Consider the following 26,649-nt stretch of genomic DNA (forward strand, 5'->3'; position numbering starts at 1 on the left):
TTTGGTCGATTTCGGGTACCCGGAACATTTCTCGAGCAATAGCTCCGGAACTATTAGAGATAACCCCATGAAGTGTATTATCGTTGGAAAGCTCTTTAAATTATCTATTTTTTTCAAAAAAAATTATTGTTCTCCGACTAATAGTTTTCGAGCAAATTGCTGCTAAATGCAAAAATTGGTAAAATTTTAAAAAATTCATAACTAAAAAACTATTGGGAATTTGGCAATTTTCTCGATGCCAATCGATTCCCCGGATCATTTTGCATAGGTATGGATCAAAACAGTTCCACTTTTTACAATAGTTTAGCCGTAAATGAGAAAATAAAAAAAATTAAAAAAAAGTTAACACCCCCCCCCTTAAAATTGGTCAATTTTTAAAGTGTCTCAAAATCAAATGAAACCTATTCTATCTTATAGATTTTGATGTGCTCTTTACGATCGAACAAACCGTTTTCTTCTAGCTCTTTTAGTTTGGCCGTAATCGGCGTTTGAAAATTGAAATTTTTTTTGCGAGATATCGCCTTAAGTCCTATGCCATTTTGTAGAGTTTTTTATTCCGGTTATCCTTCATTTTTCCGTTTCTCGATATCTTTAATAGTTTCGCCGTAATTGGCGATTGAAAATTGAAAAAAAGTGAAAATGGAAACCTTTTTTTGCGTTTTTCTCGGAAACTGTAAGACTTAGAGCAACGAACAAAAAACCATCTGATAGCGCTTAATTTTGTCTATTTTTTCGACCAAACCCGGAGCCGCTCCGGGCAACGGTTCCGGCTACAGAGGCGATCAAAGTTTTTCACTAAAAAAATTCATAAAAAAAAAACTAAAAGTCGTAGAGCATTGCGGTTTGTTCGGTTGAATTCTACGGCTCATTTTACATATTATATCGATTTTTCACAAGAATTAAAAATTTAAAAATTTTTGCTTAAATTTAGGGTAGCCATTTGTCATAGTGAAAAATTTTATTCATTAAAAAAATTCATAACTCGAAAACTAAAAGTCGTAGAGCAGTGCGGTTTGTTCTATTGGATTCAGCGGTTTTTTTTCTTTATTATACTAATTTTTCACGCAATTTAAAATTTTCATTTTTTTTGCTCAAATTTCCTGAGTACTACACTACTTACCTTCAAAGAGATGAAAAAAAAATTTTTTTAAAACTCACTCCAGCAAATTTTTATGGACTTCTATATGTCTTAACAACTCACTAAAGTTGTTAAAAGTCCACAAAAAGTCCATATGTTCAATTTTTTGATGTTTGATTTTTTCAATTTTTGTCGCGATTTTGGTCGATTTCGGGTACCCGGAACATTTCTCGAGCAATAGCTCCGGAACTATTAGAGATAACCCCATGAAGTGTATTATCGTTGGAAAGCTCTTTAAATTATCTATTTTTTTCAAAAAAGATTATTGTTCTCCGACTAATAGTTTTCGAGCAAATTGCTGCTAAATGCAAAAATTGGTAAAATTTTAAAAAATTCATAACTAAAAAACTATTGGGAATTTGGCAATTTTCTCGATGCCAATCGATTCCCCGGATCATTTTGCATAGGTATGGATCAAAACAGTTCCACTTTTTACAATAGTTTAGCCGTAAATGAGAAAATAAAAAAAATTAAAAAAAAGTTAACACCCCCCCCCTTAAAATTGGTCAATTTTTAAAGTGTCTCAAAATCAAATGAAACCTATTCTATCTTATAGATTTTGATGTGCTCTTTACGATCGAACAAACCGTTTTCTTCTAGCTCTTTTAGTTTGGCCGTAATCGGCGTTTGAAAATTGAAAATTTTTTTGCGAGATATCGCCTTAAGTCCTATGCCATTTTGTAGAGTTTTTTATTCCGGTTATCCTTCATTTTTCCGTTTCTCGATATCTTTAATAGTTTCGCCGTAATTGGCGATTGAAAATTGAAAAAAAGTGAAAATGGAAACCTTTTTTTGCGTTTTTCTCGGAAACTGTAAGACTTAGAGCAACGAACAAAAAACCATCTGATAGCGCTTAATTTTGTCTATTTTTTCGACCAAACCCGGAGCCGCTCCGGGCAACGGTTCCGGCTACAGAGGCGATCAAAGTTTTTCACTAAAAAAATTCATAAAAAAAAAACTAAAAGTCGTAGAGCATTGCGGTTTGTTCGGTTGAATTCTACGGCTCATTTTACATATTATATCGATTTTTCACAAGAATTAAAAATTTAAAAATTTTTGCTTAAATTTAGGGTAGCCATTTGTCATAGTGAAAAATTTTATTCATTAAAAAAATTCATAACTCGAAAACTAAAAGTCGTAGAGCAGTGCGGTTTGTTCTATTGGATTCAGCGGTTTTTTTTCTTTATTATACTAATTTTTCACGCAATTTAAAATTTTCATTTTTTTTGCTCAAATTTCCTGAGTACTACACTACTTACCTTCAAAGAGATGAAAAAAAAATTTTTTTTAAACTCACTCCAGCAAATTTTTATGGACTTCTATATGTCTTAACAACTCACTAAAGTTGTTAAAAGTCCACAAAAAGTCCATATGTTCAATTTTTTGATGTTTGATTTTTTCAATTTTTGTCGCGATTTTGGTCGATTTCGGGTACCCGGAACATTTCTCGAGCAATAGCTCCGGAACTATTAGAGATAACCCCATGAAGTGTATTATCGTTGGAAAGCTCTTTAAATTATCTATTTTTTTCAAAAAAGATTATTGTTCTCCGACTAATAGTTTTCGAGCAAATTGCTGCTAAATGCAAAAATTGGTAAAATTTTAAAAAATTCATAACTAAAAAACTATTGGGAATTTGGCAATTTTCTCGATGCCAATCGATTCCCCGGATCATTTTGCATAGGTATGGATCAAAACAGTTCCACTTTTTACAATAGTTTAGCCGTAAATGAGAAAATAAAAAAAATTAAAAAAAAGTTAACACCCCCCCCCTTAAAATTGGTCAATTTTTAAAGTGTCTCAAAATCAAATGAAACCTATTCTATCTTATAGATTTTGATGTGCTCTTTACGATCGAACAAACCGTTTTCTTCTAGCTCTTTTAGTTTGGCCGTAATCGGCGTTTGAAAATTGAAATTTTTTTTGCGAGATATCGCCTTAAGTCCTATGCCATTTTGTAGAGTTTTTTATTCCGGTTATCCTTCATTTTTCCGTTTCTCGATATCTTTAATAGTTTCGCCGTAATTGGCGATTGAAAATTGAAAAAAAGTGAAAATGGAAACCTTTTTTTGCGTTTTTCTCGGAAACTGTAAGACTTAGAGCAACGAACAAAAAACCATCTGATAGCGCTTAATTTTGTCTATTTTTTCGACCAAACCCGGAGCCGCTCCGGGCAACGGTTCCGGCTACAGAGGCGATCAAAGTTTTTCACTAAAAAAATTCATAAAAAAAAAACTAAAAGTCGTAGAGCATTGCGGTTTGTTCGGTTGAATTCTACGGCTCATTTTACATATTATATCGATTTTTCACAAGAATTAAAAATTTAAAAATTTTTGCTTAAATTTAGGGTAGCCATTTGTCATAGTGAAAAATTTTATTCATTAAAAAAATTCATAACTCGAAAACTAAAAGTCGTAGAGCAGTGCGGTTTGTTCTATTGGATTCAGCGGTTTTTTTTCTTTATTATACTAATTTTTCACGCAATTTAAAATTTTCATTTTTTTTGCTCAAATTTCCTGAGTACTACACTACTTACCTTCAAAGAGATGAAAAAAAAATTTTTTTTAAACTCACTCCAGCAAATTTTTATGGACTTCTATATGTCTTAACAACTCACTAAAGTTGTTAAAAGTCCACAAAAAGTCCAAATGTTCGATTTTTTGATGTTTGATTTTTTCAATTTTCGTCGCAATTTTTGTCGGTTTTGGGTACCCGGAACATTTCTCGAGCAATAGCTCCGGAACTATTAGAGATAACCCCATGAAGTGTATTATCGTTGGAAAGCTCTTTAAATTATCTATTTTTTTCAAAAAAGATTATTGTTCTCCGACTAATAGTTTTCGAGCAAATTTCTGCTAAATGCAAAAATTGGTAAAATTTTAAAAAATTCATAACTAAGAAACTATTGGGAATTTGGCAATTTCCTCGATGCCAATCGATTCCCCGGATCATTTTGCATAGGTATGGATCAAAACAGTTCCACTTTTTACAATGGTTTAGCCGTAAATGAGAAAATAAAAAAAATTAAAAAAAAGTTAACACCCCCCCCTTAAAATTGGTCAATTTTTAAAGTGTCTCAAAATCAAATGAAACCTATTCTATCTTATAGATTTTGATGTGCTCTTTACGATCGAACAAACCGTTTTCTTCTAGCTCTTTTAGTTTGGCCGTAATCGGCGTTTGAAAATTGAAATTTTTTTTGCGAGATATCGCCTTAAGTCCTATGCCATTTTGTAGAGTTTTTTATTCCGGTTATCCTTCATTTTTCCGTTTCTCGATATCTTTAATAGTTTCGCCGTAATTGGCGATTGAAAATTGAAAAAAAGTGAAAATGGAAACCTTTTTTTGCGTTTTTCTCGGAAACTGTAAGACTTAGAGCAACGAACAAAAAACCATCTGATAGCGCTTAATTTTGTCTATTTTTTCGACCAAACCCGGAGCCGCTCCGGGCAACGGTTCCGGCTACAGAGGCGATCAAAGTTTTTCACTAAAAAAATTCATAAAAAAAAAACTAAAAGTCGTAGAGCATTGCGGTTTGTTCGGTTGAATTCTACGGCTCATTTTACATATTATATCGATTTTTCACAAGAATTAAAAATTTAAAAATTTTTGCTTAAATTTAGGGTAGCCATTTGTCATAGTGAAAAATTTTATTCATTAAAAAAATTCATAACTCGAAAACTAAAAGTCGTAGAGCAGTGCGGTTTGTTCTATTGGATTCAGCGGTTTTTTTTCTTTATTATACTAATTTTTCACGCAATTTAAAATTTTCATTTTTTTTGCTCAAATTTCCTGAGTACTACACTACTTACCTTCAAAGAGATGAAAAAAAAAATTTTTTTAAACTCACTCCAGCAAATTTTTATGGACTTCTATATGTCTTAACAACTCACTAAAGTTGTTAAAAGTCCACAAAAAGTCCATATGTTCAATTTTTTGATGTTTGATTTTTTCAATTTTTGTCGCGATTTTGGTCGATTTCGGGTACCCGGAACATTTCTCGAGCAATAGCTCCGGAACTATTAGAGATAACCCCATGAAGTGTATTATCGTTGGAAAGCTCTTTAAATTATCTATTTTTTTTAAAAAAGATTATTGTTCTCAGACTAATAGTTTTCGAGCAAATTGCTGCTAAATGCAAAAATTGGTAAAATTTTAAAAAATTCATAACTAAAAAACTATTGGGAATTTGGCAATTTTCTCGATGCCAATCGATTCCCCGGATCATTTTGCATAGGCTTGGATCAAAACAGTTCCACTTTTTACAATAGTTTAGCCGTAAATGAGAAAATAAAAAAAATTAAAAAAAATTTAACACCCCCCCCCTTAAAATCGGTCAATTTTTAAAGTGTCTCAAAATCAAATGAAACCTATTTTATCTTATAGATTTTGATGTGCTCTTTACGATCGAACAAACCGTTTTCTTCTAGCTCTTTTAGTTTGGCCGTAATCGGCGTTTGAAAATTGAAAAATTTTTTGCGAGATATCGCCTTGAGTCCTATGCCATTTTGTAGAGTTTTTTATTCCGGTTGTCTTCCATTTTTCCGTTTCTCGATATCTTTAATAGTTTCGCCGTAATTGGCGATTGAAAATTGAAAAAAAGTGAAAATGGAAACCTTTTTTTGCGTTTTTCTCGGAAACTGTAAGACTTAGAGCAACGAACAAAAAACCATCTGATAGCGCTTAATTTTGTCTATTTTTTTGACCAAACCCGGAGCCGCTCCGGTCAACGGTTCCGGCTACAGAGGCGATCAAAGTTTTTCACTAAAAAAATTCATAAAAAAAAAACTAAAAGTCGTAGAGCATTGCGGTTTGTTCGACTGAATTCTACGGCTCATTTTACATATTATATCGATTTTTCACAAGAATTAAAAATTTAAAATTTTTTGTCTAAATTTAGGGTAGCCATTTGTCATAGTGAAAAATTTTATTCATTAAAAAAATTCATAACTCGAAAACTAAAAGTCGTAGAGCACTGCGGTTTGTTCCATTGGATTCAGCGGTTCATTTTCTGTATTATACCAACTTTTCATGAGATTTAAAATTTTCAATTTTTTTGCTCAAATTTCCTGAGTAATACACTTACCTTCAAAAAGGCGAAAAAAAAATTTTTTTTTTAAACTAACTCCAGCAAATTTTTATGGACTTCTACATGTCTTAACAACCCACAAAAGTTGTTAAAAGTACACAAAAAGTCCAAATGTTCGATTTTTTGTTGTTTGATTTTTTCAATTTTCGTCGCAGTTTTTGTCGGTTTTGGGTACCCGGAACATTTCTCGAGCAATAGCTCCGGAACTATTAGAGATAACCTCATGAAGTGTATTATCGTTGGAAAGCTCTTTAAATTATCTATTTTTTTCAAAAAAGATTATCGTTCTCCGACTAATAGTTTTCGAGCAAATTGCTGATAAATGCAAAAATTGGTAAAATTTTAAAAAATTCATAACTAAAAAACTATTGGGAATTTGGCAATTTTCTCGATGCCAATCGATTCCCCGGATCATTTTGCATAGGTATGGATCAAAACAGTTCCAGTTTTTACAATAGTTTAGCCGTAAAAGAGAAAATAAAAAAAAATAAAAAAAATTTAACACCCCCCCTTAAAATCGGTCAATTTTTAAAGTGTCTCAAAATCAAATGAAACCTATTTTATCTTATAGATTTTGATGTGCTCTTTACGATCGAACAAACCGTTTTCTTCTAGCTCTTTTAGTTTGGCCGTAATCGGCGTTTGAAAATTGAAAAATTTTTTGCGAGATATCGCCTTGAGTCCTATGCCATTTTGTAGAGTTTTTTATTCCGGTTGTCTTCCATTTTTCCGTTTCTCGATATCTTTAATAGTTTCGTCGTAATTGGCGATTGAAAATTGAAAAAAAGTGAAAATGGAAACCTTTTTTTGCGTTTTTCTCGGAAACTGTAAGACTTAGAGCAACGAACAAAAAACCATCTGATAGCGCTTAATTTTGTCTATTTTTTCGACCAAACCCGGAGCCGCTCCGGGCAACGGTTCCGGCTACAGAGGCGATCAAAGTTTTTCACTAAAAAAATTCATAAAAAAAAAACTAAAAGTCGTAGAGCATTGCGGTTTGTCCGACTGAATTCTACGGCTCATTTTACATATTATATCGATTTTTCACAAGAATTAAAAATTTAAAATTTTTTGTCTAAATTTAGGGTAGCCATTTGTCATAGTGAAAAATTTTATTCATTAAAAAAATTCATAACTCGAAAACTAAAAGTCGTAGAGCAGTGCGGTTTGTTCCATTGGATTCAGCGGTTCATTTTCTGTATTATACCAACTTTTCATGAGATTTAAAATTTTCAATTTTTTTGCTCAAATTTCCTGAGGAATAAATACATTACTGTATTATATCAACTTTTAACAAGATCTATCATTTTAAACTATTTTGCAAAAAAATAAGATAAGCATTTCCGATAGTGGATAATTAATTTGTAGTTAACAGTAAGTGCATAATTAATTAAAAATGCTTTCAAGTGTTTTATTTAATATTATTAAAAATACAACCACTAAAACAAGTCAGTTTTTCATTTGATACAAAACTAGAGCGTATGAGCAGCAGGTCCTTATAAGCTAAAAAAACACCTTAAATAGGTATAATTAAGAAAATTTTTAGGCCTACAGTAACTGCCAATTTGTAGTCTAAGGTGATACCAGCGATAGTAATACTCATTGGTTTCAAGCTATTAACCAGAAACATCAAAAGAATATTTTTATTTTTCTTGTCCCACTTGTACCAAGGACATGTCAAAAGAATATCAAAAATACGTCCAGTCTGAAACTAACTGTAATTATTTATTGCCAAAAAAATAGATAGGTACGTCATTCGAAAGCGCCTGTCCTGATTCACAAAAAGTAAACACAACCAAAATATTTCCTCCGAGAAAACACGCTAAACGAATCATAAGATAATCACTTGGGTTTTCCAAACTCTGAAACCAATTTTCCTTAAATGGCTTTATTCAAACTTTGACTCACATAGAACAGGAAAAACAAAACCGAAATCGCGGTTAGTGCCCCCAGGAGGAGAAACACAGGCATGACCAAGTAAACAAACTGGAGGACTTTGTTCAACATTCTGTAAAACATTTCTAGCAATTACAATAAAGAGCCGATCACTCTATAACCCACTGTCTCAGTTTTATTTGAAGCGAGACACACGAACACAACGTTCCAAACACAAGCCTCTGGTCCCCTAGGTCAGAAATATGTGCAATTTTCTGATTGAGTAAAATAATTTGAATATTTGTTATCAAAATTGCGTACAAAAGCATGCCTGGCAGCCGAATACCCGAAAAAGTGAGCACTGGAAAGCTGCAAAAGTAGAGGTAAATCGGCACTTTCGACCACTTGGTAAAATATTCGTTAAAAACTCGAACACAGAGGAACATGTCACTTTGGTCGCCCCATAGCGGAAACATAATTATTCCAAAAATGGGGAAGGAGAAAAGAATGGAATAGGTGACAACACTGGTGAAGAAAGCACGCTTTAAAATCATTTGCTTCACTTTTTCGCCACATGCGTCCATGGGCCATAAAGTCGAAATTTGTTGCGACATCATAGATACGGACGGTTGTGCGTAAAGGATTTCGTAGATTAAAGCCACCACGCACTGAAATTATGCGAATTTTTTTTTTCATAAATTAATTATACTCACGTATGTTGTTACTATTACGACACATCCATACCGCGAAACTGTCTCTTTATTGAAATTATCAATGAGGTAATACATTTGTAAGAGAAGACTGATTGAGTGAATTACGGCACAAGAGTAGGAAAGAAATCTACCAAGGCGGTATTGCTCAGTATCGCAGAGCATTATTTTTAGTAGGTAGTACGGAAAATGGCTCAGATGTAGCGGTTTCTCACGCATTATATGCTTTAGCAAACTGTACTAAAAGAGAAGAAAGAAAACAGAGAATTCTTTATTGAAATAAGTGGATAAAGTTAGCCAAATATAAATTATTGTATGTTCAATTAGTAATGACGAATACCTAATGATAGAAAAAATGGGACTGAATATTAAGATTAATAATGTATCATATAGTAATCAAATAATTTAGATATTGTCCTCAAACGAGCCCAAATTAAACAATTTCTTAGATTTTTATTTGGTATAAAACCAAAGCATAAGAGCAACTGGTCCTTATCTATTTTTCCATCTATTCAAAAATAAAAATTCATAACTCAAAAACTAAAAGTCGTAGAGCAAAACGATTTGTTCCAGTGAGTTCAGCGACTTATTTTCTGTATTATCCCAACTTTTAACAAGATCTAACATTTTTTAATTTTTTGCAAAAAATTAAGATAGGCATTTCCGATAGTGGAAAATATTATTCAACAAAAAAATTCATAACTTAAAAACTAAAAGTGGTAGAGCAATGCGGTTTGTTACATTGAATGCTGCTGCTCAAATTGCTTAGAATACCAGCCTTTTCACAACACTAGCTTATTCGAGAAATTTAAAAAATATATATTTTAATTTTTAAAATTGGTGGATGCGCCGGGTTATTTATTAAAAAATTCATAACTCAAAAACTAAAAGTCGTAGAGCAATGCGGTTTGTTCCATTGGATTCAGCGGCTTTTTTTCTCTATTATACTAATTTTTCACGCAATTTAAAATTTTCAATTTTTTTGCTCAAATTTCCTGCATAATATACTTACTTACCTTCAAAGAGGTGAAAAAAAATTTTTTTTTAAACTAATTCCAGCAAATTTTTATGGACTTCTACATGTCTTAACAACCTACAAAAAATGTTAAAAGTCCACAAAAAGTCCAAATGTTCGATTTTTTGATGTTTGATTTTTTCAATTTTCGTCGCAGTTTTTGTCGGTTTTGGGTACCCGGAACATTTCTCGAGCAATAGCTCCGGAACTATTAGAGATAACCCCATGAAGTGTATTATCGTTGGAAAGCTCTTTAAATTATCTAATTTTTTCAAAAAAGATTATTGTTCTCCGACTAATAGTTTTCGAGCAAATTCCTGATAAATGCAAAAATTGGTAAAATTTTAAAAAATTCATAACTAAAAAACTATTGGGAATTTGGCAATTTTCTCGATGCCAATCGATTCCCCGGATGATTTTGCATAGGTATGGATCAAAACAGTTCCACTTTTTACAATAGTTTAGCCGTAAAAGAGAAAATAAAAAAAATTAAAAAAAAGTTAACACCCCCCCCTTAAAATCGGTCAATTTTTAAAGTGTCTCAAAATCAAATGAAACCTATTCTATCTTATAGATTTTGATGTGCTCTTTACGATCGAACAAACCGTTTTCTTCTAGCTCTTTTAGTTTGGCCGTAATCGGCGTTTGAAAATTGAAAATTTTTTTGCGAGATATCGCCTTGAGTCCTATGCCATTTTGTAGAGTTTTTTATTCCGGTTGTTCTCCATTTTTCCGTTTCTCGATATCTTTAATAGTTCCGCCGTAATTGGTGATTGAAAATTGAATTGAAAGAAAGTGAAAATGGAAACCTTTTTTTGCGTTTTTCTCGGAAACTGTAAGACTTAGAGCAACGAACAAAAAACCATCTGATAGCGCTTAATTTTGTCTATTTTTTCGATCAAACCCGGAGCCGCTCCGGGCAACGGTTCCGGCTACAGAGGCGATCAAAGTTTTTCACTAAAAAAATTCATAAAAAAAAAAACTAAAAGTCGTAGAGCATTGCGGTTTGTTCGGTTGAATTCTACGGCTCATTTTACATATTATATCGATTTTTCACAAGAATTAAAAATTAAAAATTTTTTGCTTAAATTTAGGCTAGCCATTTGTCATAGTGAAAAATTTTATTCATTAAAAAAATTCATAACTCGAAAACTAAAAGTCGTAGAGCACTGCGGTTTGTTCCATTGGATTCAGCGGTTCATTTTCTGTTTTATACCAACTTTTCAAGAGATTTAAAATTTTCAATTTTTTTGCTCAAATTTCCAGAGCAATACACTTACCTTCAAAGAGGCGAAAAAAAAAATTTTTTTTAAACTAACTCCAGCAAATTTTTATGGACTTCTACATGTCTTAACAACCCACAAAAGTTGTTAAAAGTCCACAAAAAGTCCAAATGTTCGATTTTTTGATGTTTGATTTTTTCAATTTTCGTCGCAGTTTTTGTCGGTTTTGGGTACCCGGAACATTTCTCGAGCAATAGCTCCGGAACTATTAGATATAACCCCATGAAGTGTATTATCGTTGGAAAGCTCTTTAAAGTATCTATTTTTTTCAAAAAAGATTATTGTTCTCCGACTAATAGTTTTCAAACAAATTGCTGTTAAATGCAAAAATTGTTAAAATTTAAAAAAATTCATAACTAAAAAACTATTGGCAATTTGGCAATTTTCTCAATGCCAATCGATTCCCCGGATCATTTTACATGGCTTTAGACCAAAATAGTTTCACATTTTCGAATAATTTTGGCGTAATTAAAAAAATAAAGAATTTGAAAAATTTTACTTTGAACTTAAATCTAGTTCGTTATTAGCGGACCCCACTGTATTTATTATATGACATTGATTTCTCTTTAAACTAAACAAACCAGTTGACAATTAATATAATTGTTTCAAACGAGACGAAATAAAAAATCACTTAGTTTTTCATTTGGTACAAAACCAAAGCATACGAGCAACTGGTCCTCAGCATCTGAAAAACCAACTCAAACATCGTAAAAATTATTTTCGGGCTTACAGCAAGTGCAAACTTGTAGTCTAGTGTGATACCAGCGATAGTAATGCTCATTGGTTCCAAACTATTTGCTAGAAACATCAAGAGAACTTTTTTATTTCTTTTGTCCCAATTGTACCAAGAACACATAACTAGCGTATCAAAAATGCGCCCAGTCTACAAATAATTAACAATTTTGTAAAAAAATATCGCAAAGTTACCTCATCGGAAAACGACTGTCCAGACTGTGAAAAAATAAACACAACCAGAACATTAGCACCGAAAAAACAGCCCATCCGAAGGACAAGAAAATAACTTGCAGTTTCCAAACTCTGTGAAACAATATTTCAAAAATTGTAAATTTTACTAATAAGAACGTACATTGACTACGAAAAATAGCACAAAAACTGAGCTAACCGCCCCCAGGAGAATAAAAATGGGCATGGCTATGTACACCAACTGAAAGACGTTTCGTATCAACCTGTAACTAGAAACTAGCTTGGAAAAATTGCGAAAAAACGCACCGTTTCAATTTGGCTTGCAGCTCAATGCACGAGCAAAGCGTTTCAAAAACGCGTCTCTGGTTTGAAAGTTCCGAGATTTGCTCAATTCTCCGATTCAGCAAAAACATCTGGATGTGTGTTATTAAAATTGCGTACAACAGCATTCCTGGTAACCGAATGCCAGAAAAAGCGATCACCGGAAAGCTGTAAAAGTAGAGAGAAATGGGAATTTGCGACCACTTGGTAAAATATTCGTTAAAAACTCGAACACAGAGGAACATGTCGCTCTGGTCGCCCAAGACAGGGAACATGATTACTGAAAAAATCGGAAAGGCGATGATAGTTATATAGGCGACAAGACTGGTGTAAAAAGCCCGTTTTAGAATTGCTGCTTTCACGTCTTCTCCGCAAATGTCCAACGGCCAGACGAAACTACTTATTTCGGATTCTAGTTTTTCGACAAAGTTTCCAGAAGCTATGGCAAAGAACAAAGCCACCACGCACTAAAATATTTATACATTGAACGAACTTTTTTCAAGTTTTTAATCCAACTCACGTAGGTTAAAACAGTCAAGACACACCCATACTGAAACATTGTCTCTTTGGTGAAATTTTTGACGAGATAATGCATTTGGAGGAAAATGCTGATGGAGTGGACGATGGCGCAAAAGTACGAGAGGACTTTCCCGGCTGAGTATTGCTCGAAATCGAAAACTAACACTTTGAGAAAATAGTATGGAAAATTTCTCAGATGTAGAGGTCTTGCGCTCATTGTGGTTTCTTTTACAATGCTCGCGTATTGATTTAACAATATTTCAGAGTTAAATGGGTTTTTTACAGTTCTTAATAGCTTGGACAAAACATTTAGAGTCATAATTATATGAAAATGGTAAGACACAGAACAGGGGGCAATCAATGTTTCAGTGAAATGGGTCTAATAATAGACAATATAATTCAATTTGAAGTAATTGTCATTGCATAATTATCGTAAGGAAATCTAATAACACAAATAGTCAAAGAATATATTTATTTTAATTAAAGCTACGGATATCTAATGGCTAGGATGTGAAACGACCTACACATAAAACGTCCCGTCCTCGATAATTCCCTTAATGTCGCTAGAGAGCGTCTAAAATTCCAGAGCAATTAATTTGAAAAAATCGTTGTATTTGTAAAACGGTTAACACATAGCACACACAAAAATACAGGCAGATAGAGCATTAAATTCTCAATAGTAAGACATAAAAATAATGCAGATTTTTTTCAAAAACTGTATTTAAAAAAATTACAAACTTTTACCAATTTGCACTCTGACCCATATTTTTCAAAACGCTGCGAATACGGTTAAAGTTACAGGAAAAATGTTGGGGAGAAAGTTATAGAGAATTAAATTTTCTACAAAAAAGTCTGCGAGACCATATCACGATTTTTAACCATTTTCGTCCCAAAGTCGTTCAAAGGCGCTCAAGCGACGGATTTGCTTCATTTTGCCGGTGGTCAAGTACTAGAAAGTTAATTTACGCCTAAACTGTTGAAGGTAGAAATATGATGTCGGAGACTTTTTTCTAGAGAATTTAATTCTCTACAACTTTGTTTCTTACAGTTTTTTTGTATCTTCTACGGTTTCCACAGCGTTTGCAAAAATATAAAGTGAAACGCAAATAAACTTTCGGTTACTAGCGCTCTCATTTTTATTCTGCTGTACTATTTTTTTGGGTTCAGAATTTTCTTGTTTCATCTCCTAAGTTAAAGTCTTCCGTAGCATAAAGTAAAGTAAAACAAAAACCTTTTAAAAATTAAAAAATCCCACAAAAGGATTGAACAAAATAACAATGTATCTAAGACCTAAAATTCTTTGTAAATAGATTACAAATTTATTAGAAAGAAAACCAATTAGAGATTTAGAAAGAATAACGTAAAATTATGCGTAAAATAGTGATTTTTATATCAGAAATAAAGTTTAGCCTCCTTGATGTGAAATACAAAACTTATTAATTAACTTATTAATAAGTCTATACAAACGCAAGTTTAATAAAAAATTAAATTTTAATTTAGTTATTGGTATTAATTTCACGTAATTACAAAATAATTACGATTTCAAGATAATTTGCGCCGAAATTTGAAACGTCGGCCATCATAATTCGCCCGTTCTGTATTTCTGTATCGCTTGTTTTAACCCAACCAAATCAATAATTCGAAATGATAAAATAAGACACGAAATGGCTTTTTCTGCACATTTTTTCACATTCCTCGCGATAAGTAAGTGCCCCCTGATGATGTAACCCCATTACGTAACACTTTTTTTAGTCATAACCTCACACTTGACGTTATGTCAGGAGCCCGAAGTTGTGGAAGACATCTCCAGCAACCTCACCTCCTTCACCAACTCCACCCACAACGCAACTCTCACAAACACCACTGAATCATCCAGCAACAAAACCCTCAAACTCGTGCAATGTTTGCCCGATTTTGGGGCCCCCGAAGTCCAACTAGTCAACGACACCGAGCTCATTAAACTCCTCTTCACCCAGAGCAACATCACGAGCCGGGACACCCCCGCCGGGTGCATCCTAGTGCTGTTCTACTCGAAATATTGCCCGTTTTCCAGCATGGCAGCCCCCCATTTTAACGCTCTGCCAAGGGCTTTCCCCGATATTAAAATGGTGGCTATCAACGCGCTGGCTTATCGGTTGTTTAATACGCAGAACGGGATTGTGGGGGTTCCCACGTTAATGTTGTTTCATAACGGGAGACCCGTTGCTAAATTTAATGAGTCGGAGTATACACTTGAGCTTTTTTCCAAATTTTTGGCCAAACATACGGGGATTGCGGCTGCCGAAAAGTCAATTGTGACCTCGGCTGATTTCAAGGGGCCTGTCACCAGTGTCCCTGCGCGCGAATTTGATATTTTTTTGATCATTTCCTGGGTTTTTATTGCTCTGTGTGGGGCTTATTATTTCACGAAGTCCAAGTGCTGGGGGTGGATTGTTGAGACCATTCAGAGCAACTGGAGGGAGTCGGAGGCACACGCCCAGCATGAGCATGCCGATTAGGCCCTTTTTTGTTTAAATAAATTATTTTTATTGAATTTAATTGCGTTTTATTTTGTTGTGTGTTGAGTTTGTACTAAAAAAAGAAAATTGGGACGGAAAAAAAGTAAAAACTTCCATATCTTTTTTTTTGATAACATTTTAAGCCTTTTTTTAATATCTAAATCCTAGTTTTAAAACACGTTACCCATAGCAATATTTTAAAATAATTTTTTTGCCTAAAAGTCGCAGTTGGTATTTCTACTATCTCGAAAAATCCCCAAGCATAAACACAAAAAACACCAAATCTGGGGATTTTCGATCACTTTCTTTGTCAGATTACAGAAAACTGTAACCGTGTAAATAAAGATTAGGTTATGTTTGGGGCACAAAATCTTACTTTTAGTTGATTTAGGTCCAATTTTAAGAAAAACTAAAGACTTACGATGGTTCGGGGCGGGTAAGTGAAGCTATAATAATTTTTTTTGGCCAAATTGTCTAACCAAACTTTTGCCCCTTTTGAAGACGCGACAGGAGCCGTTCTCCCGACCGGAAGCGGCGCCGTTCGCGCTCCAGGAGCAAAGACAGGTCCAGGTCTAGCCGCCACCGTCGAAGTAGGTCCCGAGAGAGGCGCAGCAGGTCCAGAGACAGGAGAGAGCGTGACAGGCGTTCGTACAGTCGAGACCGAGACCGTCGAAGGTTTGTTTAATTTTCACTTTTTCCTGGATTAAAGTTGGAATTTCTAAGAGGTGACAGTAAGGAGAAGCGCAGTTCTGGCAAATCCAGACGTCGGGACAAGTCCAGGTCTCGCTCCAGATCCACAGACCGGAAGAAGGATGATTCAGGTCTGGCTTTTGATCCGGCGAACCTTGACAAGGAAGAAGAGCAAAAAAAGTTGGAACTTGAGATGCAAAAACGCCGCGAACGCATTGAGCGTTGGCGCGCCGAACGCAAGAAGAAAGAGGAAGAAATGAAGAAAGATGCACCAAATGCAACCACAACAACTGACGAAGCCACTGCCAAAAAATGGTCCCTAGAAAACGACTCCGAAGACGAGGATAAAGACAAAGGCGAAACGAAGGAGGATCAAGTCGAGGAAGAAACAAACGGGGAAGCACCGCCACAGGAAGAAAAACAAGAAGCGAAAGAAGAGAAAAAAGAAGAAGAAGAAGAAGAAGAGGAAGTCGATCCTCTAGACGAGTATATGAAAGGAGTTCAAGAAGAAGTGAGAAAGACTCACAAACTTGACATGAAAAAGCCCAAAACCGAGTCCGGGAATAAAAAAGGTGCCTTAGTTATTGTAACAGGGGTGGCCAAATCCAAGGTTAATAAAAACAAAGGTGAGTTGATTGAGCAGAATCAGGACGGTCTGGAGTACTCCTCTGAAGAGGAAATTGAGGACTTGAAAGACACAGCTGCGAGTATTGTTAATAAGCAGAAGAAGGAATTGGCGAAAATTGATCATAACATGGTTAGATATTTACCGTTTCGGAAGAATTTCTACGTAGAAGTGCCCGAAATTGCCAAGATGACGCACGAAGAGGTGGAGGCCTACAAGGAGGAGTTGGAGGGGATTCGAGTCAAAGGTAGGGTTTTTGAGTTGAATGCAAGGTTTTTTCTACTACTGCCTAAATAAAGCAAAAGTTGTTTTATTATTTAACACCCAGTGTAGTACAGTATAATCGTCGATTATTATTAATTAATTTTTAATAATTCGTGGAAGAAAATTGTTTTTCAAACAGTCGACGATAAATAATGATTTTCTGAGGCAATGTTTGTTGACTTTTAATGTTCTTTATTAAATAGTAGGCATTGGTAAAAATACATATAAAAAATAATAGGGGGGAACAAAAATATCTTAATAAAAAAAAGAACAATACAAAAAAAGAACACAAAAGACGGATGAAGAGGCGAAGTTGTGACACAGGTGTTCCACTTAATATTTAATATTAATTATTAAAAATTATAAAATAAAATGAAACTGAATAATTAATAACTAAATAAAAATTGTCTATCGACAAAAACAAAGAAACAAAATAGAAAAAGAAAGAAAATTTAATACAACATAATCGGAACCAATTATGGCAATATTTTGGAATATTTATTGTTCGGTTGACTATAAAAATACATATTCATTAATTTATAATAATTTGTCGGAAAAATATTTCAAACAGTCGACGAAAATTGGTAAATTAATTGGAAAAACTAATTTATTTAATAATTATTTGAAACACCGTTTGTTGACCTTTAATTAATGCTTTATATTAAATAATAAGTATTGGTAAAAATACATATAAAAAATTATAGAAGGATTATAAGAAAGAACAATATAAAAAAGACAATAAATGGACGAAGAGGCGAAGTTTTGTCACAGATATTCCACTTAACATCTTAAAATTTAATATTAATTATTAAAAAATATAAAATGAAAAGAAACTGAATAACTAATAACTAAATAAAAAGTGGCAATCAAGCAATAATAATTAATTAATAATTAATAATAATTATTACGAAAATAACATTCTTTAAGAATAGATTTTTATCTATTATCAATCCCAGACTTTTAGTCAAAGAGAAGCTGGAAATATTTTTGAAATAAACAGCTTTCATCTATTTCTGTCTTAATATTTGTCAACATTACATAATCATTCCTTTTGTAAGATCAAATTTCGATAAACTGTGATTTTGTGTTTTGAATTTTTTTTCTAAACACAAATTAAATCACATTGTCGGCCGGCCATTACAATTATTCATACACATCGAAGACGAAATTCTAGTTTTATGGGCGGGACCTGTTTATCGTCTGATTTGTCCCCGACTAATTTATCTACGGCACAAAAAACTGCAACACGATTAAGGTGTTTGCCATTGGTTATTGATGGACTAATGCGCTCCCAACTACAAAACAGGCCAATCACAAGGCGATTAAAAAGGCGACAAAAACTGGTTTTATTATTGGGTGCTACTTTCCCTGATTTCTAAGAATTGCTGCTGAAAATTGCAAGCTGAAACTACAGAGCAAACAATTTAGCGACCAAACATTTACTTTTTGTAATTGATTATTTGGTTAAGAAATGATGTTTTTTCGCGCTTTTGCTTTGGATGCCGGTCTCGCATCGGCACCCTTGATGAGAATTAAAACAATAAAACCTTTACGTCCCAATAATCGGATTTATTAGCGCGTCGTTCCATTATTAAAAATCCATACAGCTCCTGATGCAAACAAAGTCTTAAAATTCCTGTTTCGTGTTCAATTTTATTGCTTCGTCATGCGTAACACTGAGATAAAAGGGGAGACGATTGTACGATTCTCCAACCCTTGATTGTGTTACGTCTTTATGCCCAAGTTAACTAATTAGGGTGCGATAATACGGCTTTTGCCGAAACTAACTTTGCTTACAACTATCGTACGAATCGATGAGTCTGCTATTGGGAAAAAATTAATTAAGAGGAGTTTTTTTATAACCAGCCAGACGACACAATGCGGATTAAAGTACGATGTTCAGCAAGAGATTAAGCTTCTGTACTACAAACTTTAATAACACAATTCGTGCAAGGTAAGCCACTCGAAGCTCATACAAAGCAGCACAAGTGCTTTTTACGATGATAAAATGTTGATAACGTTTGCTAACTCCAGACTTTATTAAAAAATATAGTTTTGGAAAACTGTTATTCTGCGTACATAATTTATCAAGGGATGTCACCCTGCTGTGCAGACATTAATTTTTGGGAGCGTGGTAAAGAGAAATTCCACAGCTAGACATTATTTGGTCTACATATAAATTAGAGTTTATTGATCCGAGATGCCGAGCTGTCCCGGACCGTAACCGGAAATATATGTGTACTTGCATAATATAAAAATTGTGTTTCTTTTTTTAAATTCAAGATTAGTTCGATTTGTTGCTCTCGATTTTCGAAACGTAAAATTGATACCATTGTTGGAAGAGGGAAAAGAAAATGTATTTGGCGATTTATTTCCGGTGAATGGAGCGATCGTGGAAATCTACATTTTAACAAAACATGCGGTGGAAATACGAGGCTTTTGTTGGAATTGGAGTATTCGCCAAAAATGGAAGATTCGAACCACGCGCTCGTTTATTTAATTGTTTTATTTCTGTTTATTTAGGGGAAAAATTTCGGTATACAAGAGTGTAGACAAAAAGCGTTGTTTTATTTTAAACACTTAAAATATTTTTGATTTTGTTAACAATTATGTATTGCGTAATGAACGTGCTAAACAACGCTCAGTTTATTTAGGTGAGAAACTTACAAGCTTGAGACTTGTCATATTTTGCTTCTTTTGGCGAAATTTTGCTCAAAAACTGAGGAAATTAGTGAAATAGTCAGTTGGTAACATTGGTTTTATTTGATTTCTGTGCTTTTGAGGCGTGTTTTTTAAAGGTTTTACAAATTACTTAATTTAAAAACGAATAAATTGACTGAAATAAGATAAAATTAGTATAAATTTTGAGCGAATTTGGTGATTTTTCAAACTTCTTTTTTGAATTTTTTTAGTGAAAAATCTTAGTGTTAACTACTCAAAAAAAAGCAATTCTTTTATTTTTTTTATCAAATTTTGTTCATTCTTTGGTTTAGTTTGAATAAATTTTTTAAAAAATTTGCGTTTCTAGCTGAAAAACGGACTAAACATTCAAAAAAGACAAAAATCCTTTGATTTTCGACTTGATTTGGTGATTTTTTGGTTAGTTTTAGAGACATTTTGAAACTTAAGATTTTTACTCGAAATCAGAATATGGTTTTCGACCAATTGCTGTGTTTTTTTGCTTTATTTTGACGAAATTTTGCTCAAAATCGAGTTAAATCGAAAAACTGACAAGTTGTTACAAAATAAATTAATCTGTTGGTTTTTTATTCAATTTTAGGCGAATTTTTCCAAAAAAAACTAGTTTTACGTTTGACTGAACAACCAGAACTTAAAAGACTCAAAAAATGCAAAAATAAGGTAGTTTTGGATCAAAATTCATGATATTTTTCGATGTCTTTTAGCAAAATTTTGGAAAATAACCGAGATTTTAGCTCTAAAACGTCTAAAACGTCTAAAATGTGCGAGAAAGTCAGAAAATAACATTACTTTTAACCAAAATTGGTTGTTGTAAAAGTTTTTGTACAATAACTGAATCTGGTCGAAAGCTGTTAATAATTTTTTGAAATCTCAAAAACGTTTTTTATTTTTATTTTTTATTCAATTAAATTGAGTGAATTTTACTTTGTTTCTCACAAGAAACTTGCTGTATTTACTTGTTTGAAAAATATAAAATAACACTTTTTTTCCATCAAGCTTTATAATTTTTTGGCTTCTCTTTGAAGAAATTTTTCTTAAAAACGAATTAAATAGACTAGAATAACATCAATTTTGATCAAATTTTGTGATTTTTCAGCCAGTGTTGGTGCAATAATTAATCGAAAAAGTTTTAATAGTAATAATAATAATATAAATAATAAAATATACCAAAAAAGAACAAATTTGAGACAATTAAATTATACAAAACATTTATAAATTACGAAGAAAAATATTCTAGAAGCTTGATCTTTACAGTTTTAGTTTAGAAATTATTGAAGAAAATATCTAAATCTATTGTAATATTATTATATAATTTAAAACATTTAAATTTACGTGCTTTAATTCTCGAAAAAGATAATAATTTTGGACAAGTACTTTTATCATAATTTTTCAAAATAGTTATGTTTTTGGCTGGAATATTTACTAGAATTTTCGAAAAACAAAACCAAGAATTATGTGGTTTTTGACCTAACTTGGTGCTTTTTCTTTTTATTTTAGCGATTTTTTTTGTTTTTTGATCATTTGTTGAAAAATATTCTTGTTCAAAAATGACTTTAATTTAGCAAAAAAGCTGAATGTTTTTTATTTTTTTTTTGATTAAGAATTTCACTAATTTTGATTTTTTTTGGGGATTTTATACGTTTTTGTGTTCCTCTTCAATAAAAAAAAATTATACTGAGTACTTCATTTAACTCCTTCAACAAATGTCCTTTTTTGCAGGCAAGGGCTGCCCTAAGCCCATCAAAACATGGGCCCAATGCGGCGTCTCGACCAAAGAGCTCAACATCCTCAAAAAGCTCGGTTTCGAAAAACCCACCCCAATTCAAGTCCAAGCCATTCCTGCAATAATGTCCGGTCGTGATTTAATCGGAATCGCGAAAACCGGAAGCGGAAAAACCCTTGCTTTCCTCCTCCCCATGTTCCGCCACATCCTTGACCAACCTCCGCTGGAGGAACTCGACGGCCCTATCGCCATCATAATGACCCCCACACGCGAACTGTGCATGCAAATCGGCAAAGACATCAAAAAATTCACCAAGAGCTTGAATTTGCACGCGGTTTGCGTTTACGGCGGCACTGGCATTTCGGAACAGATAGCCGAGTTGAAGCGCGGGGCGGAAATTATCGTATGTACCCCGGGACGCATGATTGATATGTTGGCGGCAAACGGCGGCAAAGTCACGAATTTGCGACGCGTTACTTACATTGTGCTTGATGAAGCCGATCGGATGTTTGATATGGGGTTCGAGCCGCAAGTGATGCGGATTATTGATAATGTGAGACCTGACCGCCAAACGGTGATGTTCAGTGCGACTTTTCCGCGCCAAATGGAGGCGCTAGCCAGGCGGATTTTGCAAAAGCCGATCGAGGTCCAGGTTGGTGGACGCTCGGTTGTGTGCAAAGATGTGGAACAACACGTTGTTATTCTGGAGGAGGACCAGAAATTCCTTAAATTATTGGAGCTGTTGGGTCTCTACCATGAGCACGGGAGTATCATTGTCTTTGTCGATAAGCAGGAAAACGCCGATATTTTGTTAAAAGAATTGATGAAAGCGGCGTACAATTGCTTGAGTCTTCACGGTGGTATCGACCAATTCGATCGCGATTCGACGATTATTGATTTTAAGTCGGGGAAAGTCAAACTTTTGATTGCTACTTCGGTGGCGGCTCGAGGGCTAGATGTCAAGCATTTGATCCTGGTGGTTAATTACGACTGTCCTAATCACTATGAAGATTACGTCCACAGGTGTGGTCGGACAGGACGTGCAGGTAAGTGATTAAAAAACCTACAAGAAAAAAGCTCACAAAAATACCACTTACCAATGTTTCAAGTTAAAAAAAAAACACTTCCAGTTGTCCAAAGAAAAAAAAATAGATTTAAAATTTTATTGTTATAATTTTTTTTTTTTAAGTTTTGCAACCTACTGTTTAAGTGAAAACTTAGAAACTGAAATAGTAAAAAACTCAAGACGTTTTTGAGCAATTGAACAATGTTTTATCTTCACAAAAGAACTCACAGAGAAATACGCTCATTATAATAAGCTGTATTTATTGTAAATGGATATTACCTTTCCTCCCTGGTTTCTACTCATGAATAAAGCATTTTCTGTCAATTCAAAAGAGTAACTTTATTTTCTGATCTAAATAACAATTTAAAATTGGGAGGAATTTTACTTAATATTTTGATACTTTTTTTAAGAATTACTCAAAACGTAAACTACGAATATTCTGCACTAATACAATGAAGGAAATCTTACTTTTGTTTTAAACGTTACGTTGTTTTAAACGTTGTTTACTGTTTTAGATATTACACTTCTTTATTTTTCTGGTATAAGAAGAAGAAATAAAACAATGAAGAAAAAAATAATATTAATAAAAAAATACAATCAAACATAATGGGATTGATTTTTTTTGTTCTTGACTTATTTTAGAAGCGGCAATTGTTTTTTATAAATTTTTTGTTTAACTAATATGATATGTAAACACAAAAAATAAGCAAAAAACAATTACTTTTTTCTAAATAACAATTAATAAAAATTAATTAAATAATAATTTAAAATAGTATTTGTATAATACTTTTACTAACTTTTTTATTTTATTTTTGATTTTTTTTGAATTAATTTTTTGATTTTTTTATTCTTACTTTATACTTTATACTTATATACTTTTATGCTTTTTTATTTTTTTATACTTATTTATTATAAAAATGTGTATTTACTAAAACATTAATTTGTTAGCTATTATTAAAAAAAATAAAAATGACGTCATTACTCTAAAATGAATGACGCCAGAAATGCCTTTATGATGTCAAAATGTACTATTTCAAAAAATTAAATCGACTTGTTCGAGGATTTTTTCGAAAAATAATTTATAACATAGTGCGTTACTTTTAATTCATCTGTACAGTCGAACAAAATGAAAATGATGTCTCAATGACAAACGTCAAGTTAAATAAAAATGTAAATTTTTTCATTGGAAAATTTTAACAGCCATCGAAAGTGAGCAATTTTTTTACGATGTAATTTATTCATCAATGTTTGAAAATTATAATTTTTACATAAAAGTTTGACAAATCTAACACAGACTGAATTCAAATGTTTCGATGTTAAACCTAAAAAAACGTTCGAATTTTTACCAAAATTTTTACCATTTTTACTAAATAAGTCGGATAAGTCGGAACTATTTAAGTTAATAATGATTTGTTTTTTTAACGCATAATTTTCTTAAAGAAATAGTTTTATGAAAAAAACTCAACGTTTGGATTTAATTAACTCGACGTTTGTCAATGGAAAATAAGTGGCATTTTAATCCGAATTAGTTTAATTAATTAATTAATTCTGAATTAAATTTAATTTTGCTATCTGTAAACCAGCTCAACTAAAAAAAACTATCTTGAAACTACGTCAAGTTTGCTTCCACAGCTTGAGGCGTCATTTTCATTTTGTTCGACTGTACGTAGAAAAGCCGTATATAAAATTGAGTTGTTTTTGCCAAAAAATTGATTTTAAATTTTTTAGATTTTGTAAATTTTTGTGAGTTTTTTTCTTCTGGGCTTTTTTCTGTGCGCATTTTTTTTCGGTGGGCTTATTTCAATGATTCGTGCAGGTAACAAGGGCTTCGCCTACACCTTCATCACCCCCGAACAGTCGCGATATGCTGGAGATATAATCCGAGCGTTTGAACTAGCTTCAGTCCCCATCCCTGACCCCCTGCGTGCACTTTGGGACTCCTACAAGTCCAAGCAAGAAGCCGAGGGCAAAAAAGTGCACTCCGGGGGTGGTTTCAGTGGCAAAGGCTTCAAATTCGACGAGAATGAAGCTGCCGCAGTCACCGAACGAAAGAAATTCCAAAAAGCGGCCTTAGGTCTTGCCGATTCCGACGATGAGGATTTGGAGCATGACATAGACCAACATATCGAGAGTATGTTTGCCACAAAACGGACGGTTAAAGAGATTAAAGCACCGTTAGGATTGATTAATCCAGCTGCCATGAATACGCAAACGGCAATGGATAAGCTAGAGTTGGCGAAAAGATTAGCTTCAAGGATTAATTTTTCGAAGAATATTAGTCTGGATACGAAGTTTGCCACGCAGCAAGCTGCTGAAAGTATACTGAAGGGGAGCAGCAGCTCGTTGCCGATTACGGCGAAGACGGTGGCGGAACAGTTGGCCGCCAAATTGAATACCAAGCTGAATTATCAGCCGAAGGACGATGATGAGAGGGATGATATTGATAATGAACAGACGTTTAGGAAGTATGAGGAGGAGTTGGAGATTAATGATTTTCCGCAGCAGGCGAGGTGGAGGGTGACGTCAAAGGTTAGTATTGTCATTGGAACACGTTTTTATTGTTTGCCGATTTTACGATTTTTCCCACTTCAGGTAAGTAAACATTCGGAAAAATATACAAAGTGTGTTAAAATGATTTTCATCTAGTCGTCTGTGCCGCAACACAATTTTTTTACATATGAACCGAAATAAACCAATTTCAAGGTTAACTAGTGACAATCATTTTAACACACCTTGTATAATTATGTGAAAAATCGAATTATTGTTTTTGGAAGAGGTTTTCACAACATAATAATATTTATATAATATATAATATATAATATATAATATATAATATATAATATATAATATATAATATATAATATATAATATATAATATATAATATAAATAATAAATAATAAAATGTGTAATGTAAAAAAAATCTGAAGCATGATGCAACTTGATCGGAAAATTGTATCATCAAGCCTCCGGCAAGAGATTGAAAAGTTGCATCAGCTGGTTTAAAGTTTCATCTGTTTGCATGTTTTCCACGCAGTATTTCTTGTAAAATCGGGGTGTGAAGTTCCTCAAAAAATAATTGTGTGAAGTGACCATTATTGGATTTACTTCTCGTCTGTAGAATAAACCAATTAAACTTTTTTCCTCCGTGTAGTAAATTCTTGTTGGAAGAATTTTTTCTATTTCTAATTTGATTAGTCCTAGCCTCTGGCGGCCTGATTACTAAATTAATTTCATAACGTACAGAAAAAAAAATTCACCGATCGTGTTCGGAATTATTCAGAATGGAAACTTTTAACTCGGCTCCGATTTCAAATTATTAATGTGCATGAATGTCGACGCGCTTTCCTGTTTAATAAAGTTTCGCATTACATTCAGGGGTTGTTTCCATACATTTTTTTCGGAACGGAAATGAGTGAATCATCGATCCCCAGCCCGCGTTATATAAATTTAATTAGGGATGCTTTCACATAAGCGTCACCTTTTAGCCCAGGATATAAATCTGAAAACTTTTCTTCACGGAGACGTTTCCAAGTTCAACGAACTCACTGGGAAAAGTCGCTCTCGCCGAAAATTTCCATATTTGTTTCTCAAAATTAATGATAAATTTTATCGTGTTTGTCGGCGTAATTTATGGAGGAAAAATGTCGATGGAAAATATCGGCGACCTTTGCGCGCATTTTTGTTTTTCGATTGGCTTTCATTTGATGTTCGTTTTAATGAATAATTGTAACGACTCTCCCATTTTAATTAAACGGAAATTACGAACGCAAAACACAAAAAAAAACAGATTTTAGTGTAATTTTCGGATTTTATTGAGCGTTTTCTTTGAGGCTTTTTAATTAAAGTTGAAGCTCTTAATTTGAATACTTGCAGGAGGCCTTAGCCCAGATTTCCGAATATTCCGAGGCTGGGATTACCGTCCGTGGTACTTACGTTCCCAACGGTAAAAATCCGCCAGAAGGTGAAAGAAAACTGTACCTGGCCATCGAAAGTACGTCCGATATCGCTGTGGCTAAAGCCAAAGCTGAAATAACGCGCTTGATTAAGGAGGAGTTGCTTAAACTGCAAACTGCCGGTCACCACTCGTTCAACAAAGCTAGATACAAGGTGGTGTGAATACTTTACGTCTTGAGCATACATATTTTTAAAGTTGTCTGTATAGTGCGTACGAATGGATATTTATTTAGGAAAATAAATTTTTTCATCGA

At 33.3% G+C, this 26,649-nt stretch overlaps 3 protein-coding genes across 4 annotated transcripts; 2 read left to right on the forward strand and 1 right to left on the reverse strand.

The window, feature by feature from the left end:
* Window positions 1-10,651: 10,651 nt before the first annotated feature.
* Window positions 10,652-13,189, reverse strand: LOC107398578 (uncharacterized). Its single transcript, XM_015983054.2, has 6 exons — window positions 12,876-13,189; window positions 12,341-12,822; window positions 12,198-12,297; window positions 12,038-12,148; window positions 11,841-11,993; window positions 10,652-11,795 (listed from the first exon to the last, which is right to left on the reverse strand). The coding sequence occupies exons 1-6, from the start codon at window positions 13,089-13,091 to the stop codon at window positions 11,742-11,744; spliced, it is 1,116 nt and encodes a 371-aa protein (XP_015838540.1). The 5' UTR covers window positions 13,092-13,189; the 3' UTR covers window positions 10,652-11,741.
* Window positions 13,190-14,412: 1,223 nt separating this feature from the next.
* bug (bunker gear) lies at window positions 14,413-15,407 on the forward strand. Its single transcript, XM_968076.4, has 2 exons — window positions 14,413-14,578; window positions 14,627-15,407. Exons 1-2 carry the CDS (start codon window positions 14,539-14,541, stop codon window positions 15,370-15,372), a joined length of 786 nt encoding a protein of 261 aa, XP_973169.1. The 5' UTR covers window positions 14,413-14,538; the 3' UTR covers window positions 15,373-15,407.
* A 248-nt stretch (window positions 15,408-15,655) lies between these two features.
* Prp5 (pre-mRNA processing factor 5) lies at window positions 15,656-26,649 on the forward strand. 2 transcript variants are annotated; one of them, XM_064357284.1, is made up of 6 exons: window positions 15,656-15,808; window positions 15,874-16,047; window positions 16,096-16,934; window positions 21,371-22,420; window positions 24,338-24,969; window positions 26,315-26,649. In XM_064357284.1, exons 1-6 carry the CDS (start codon window positions 15,795-15,797, stop codon window positions 26,555-26,557), a joined length of 2,952 nt encoding a protein of 983 aa, XP_064213354.1. In that variant the 5' UTR covers window positions 15,656-15,794; the 3' UTR covers window positions 26,558-26,649. The 2 variants fall into 2 exon arrangements, with proteins under 2 accessions (XP_064213354.1, XP_008197421.1); XM_008199199.3 differs by having other exon boundaries at window positions 15,657-15,808; window positions 24,257-24,969.

The sequence above is a fragment of the Tribolium castaneum genome, chromosome 6 (assembly GCF_031307605.1).
Source record: "Tribolium castaneum strain GA2 chromosome 6, icTriCast1.1, whole genome shotgun sequence".
Taxonomy (NCBI): Eukaryota; Metazoa; Arthropoda; class Insecta; order Coleoptera; family Tenebrionidae; genus Tribolium; species Tribolium castaneum.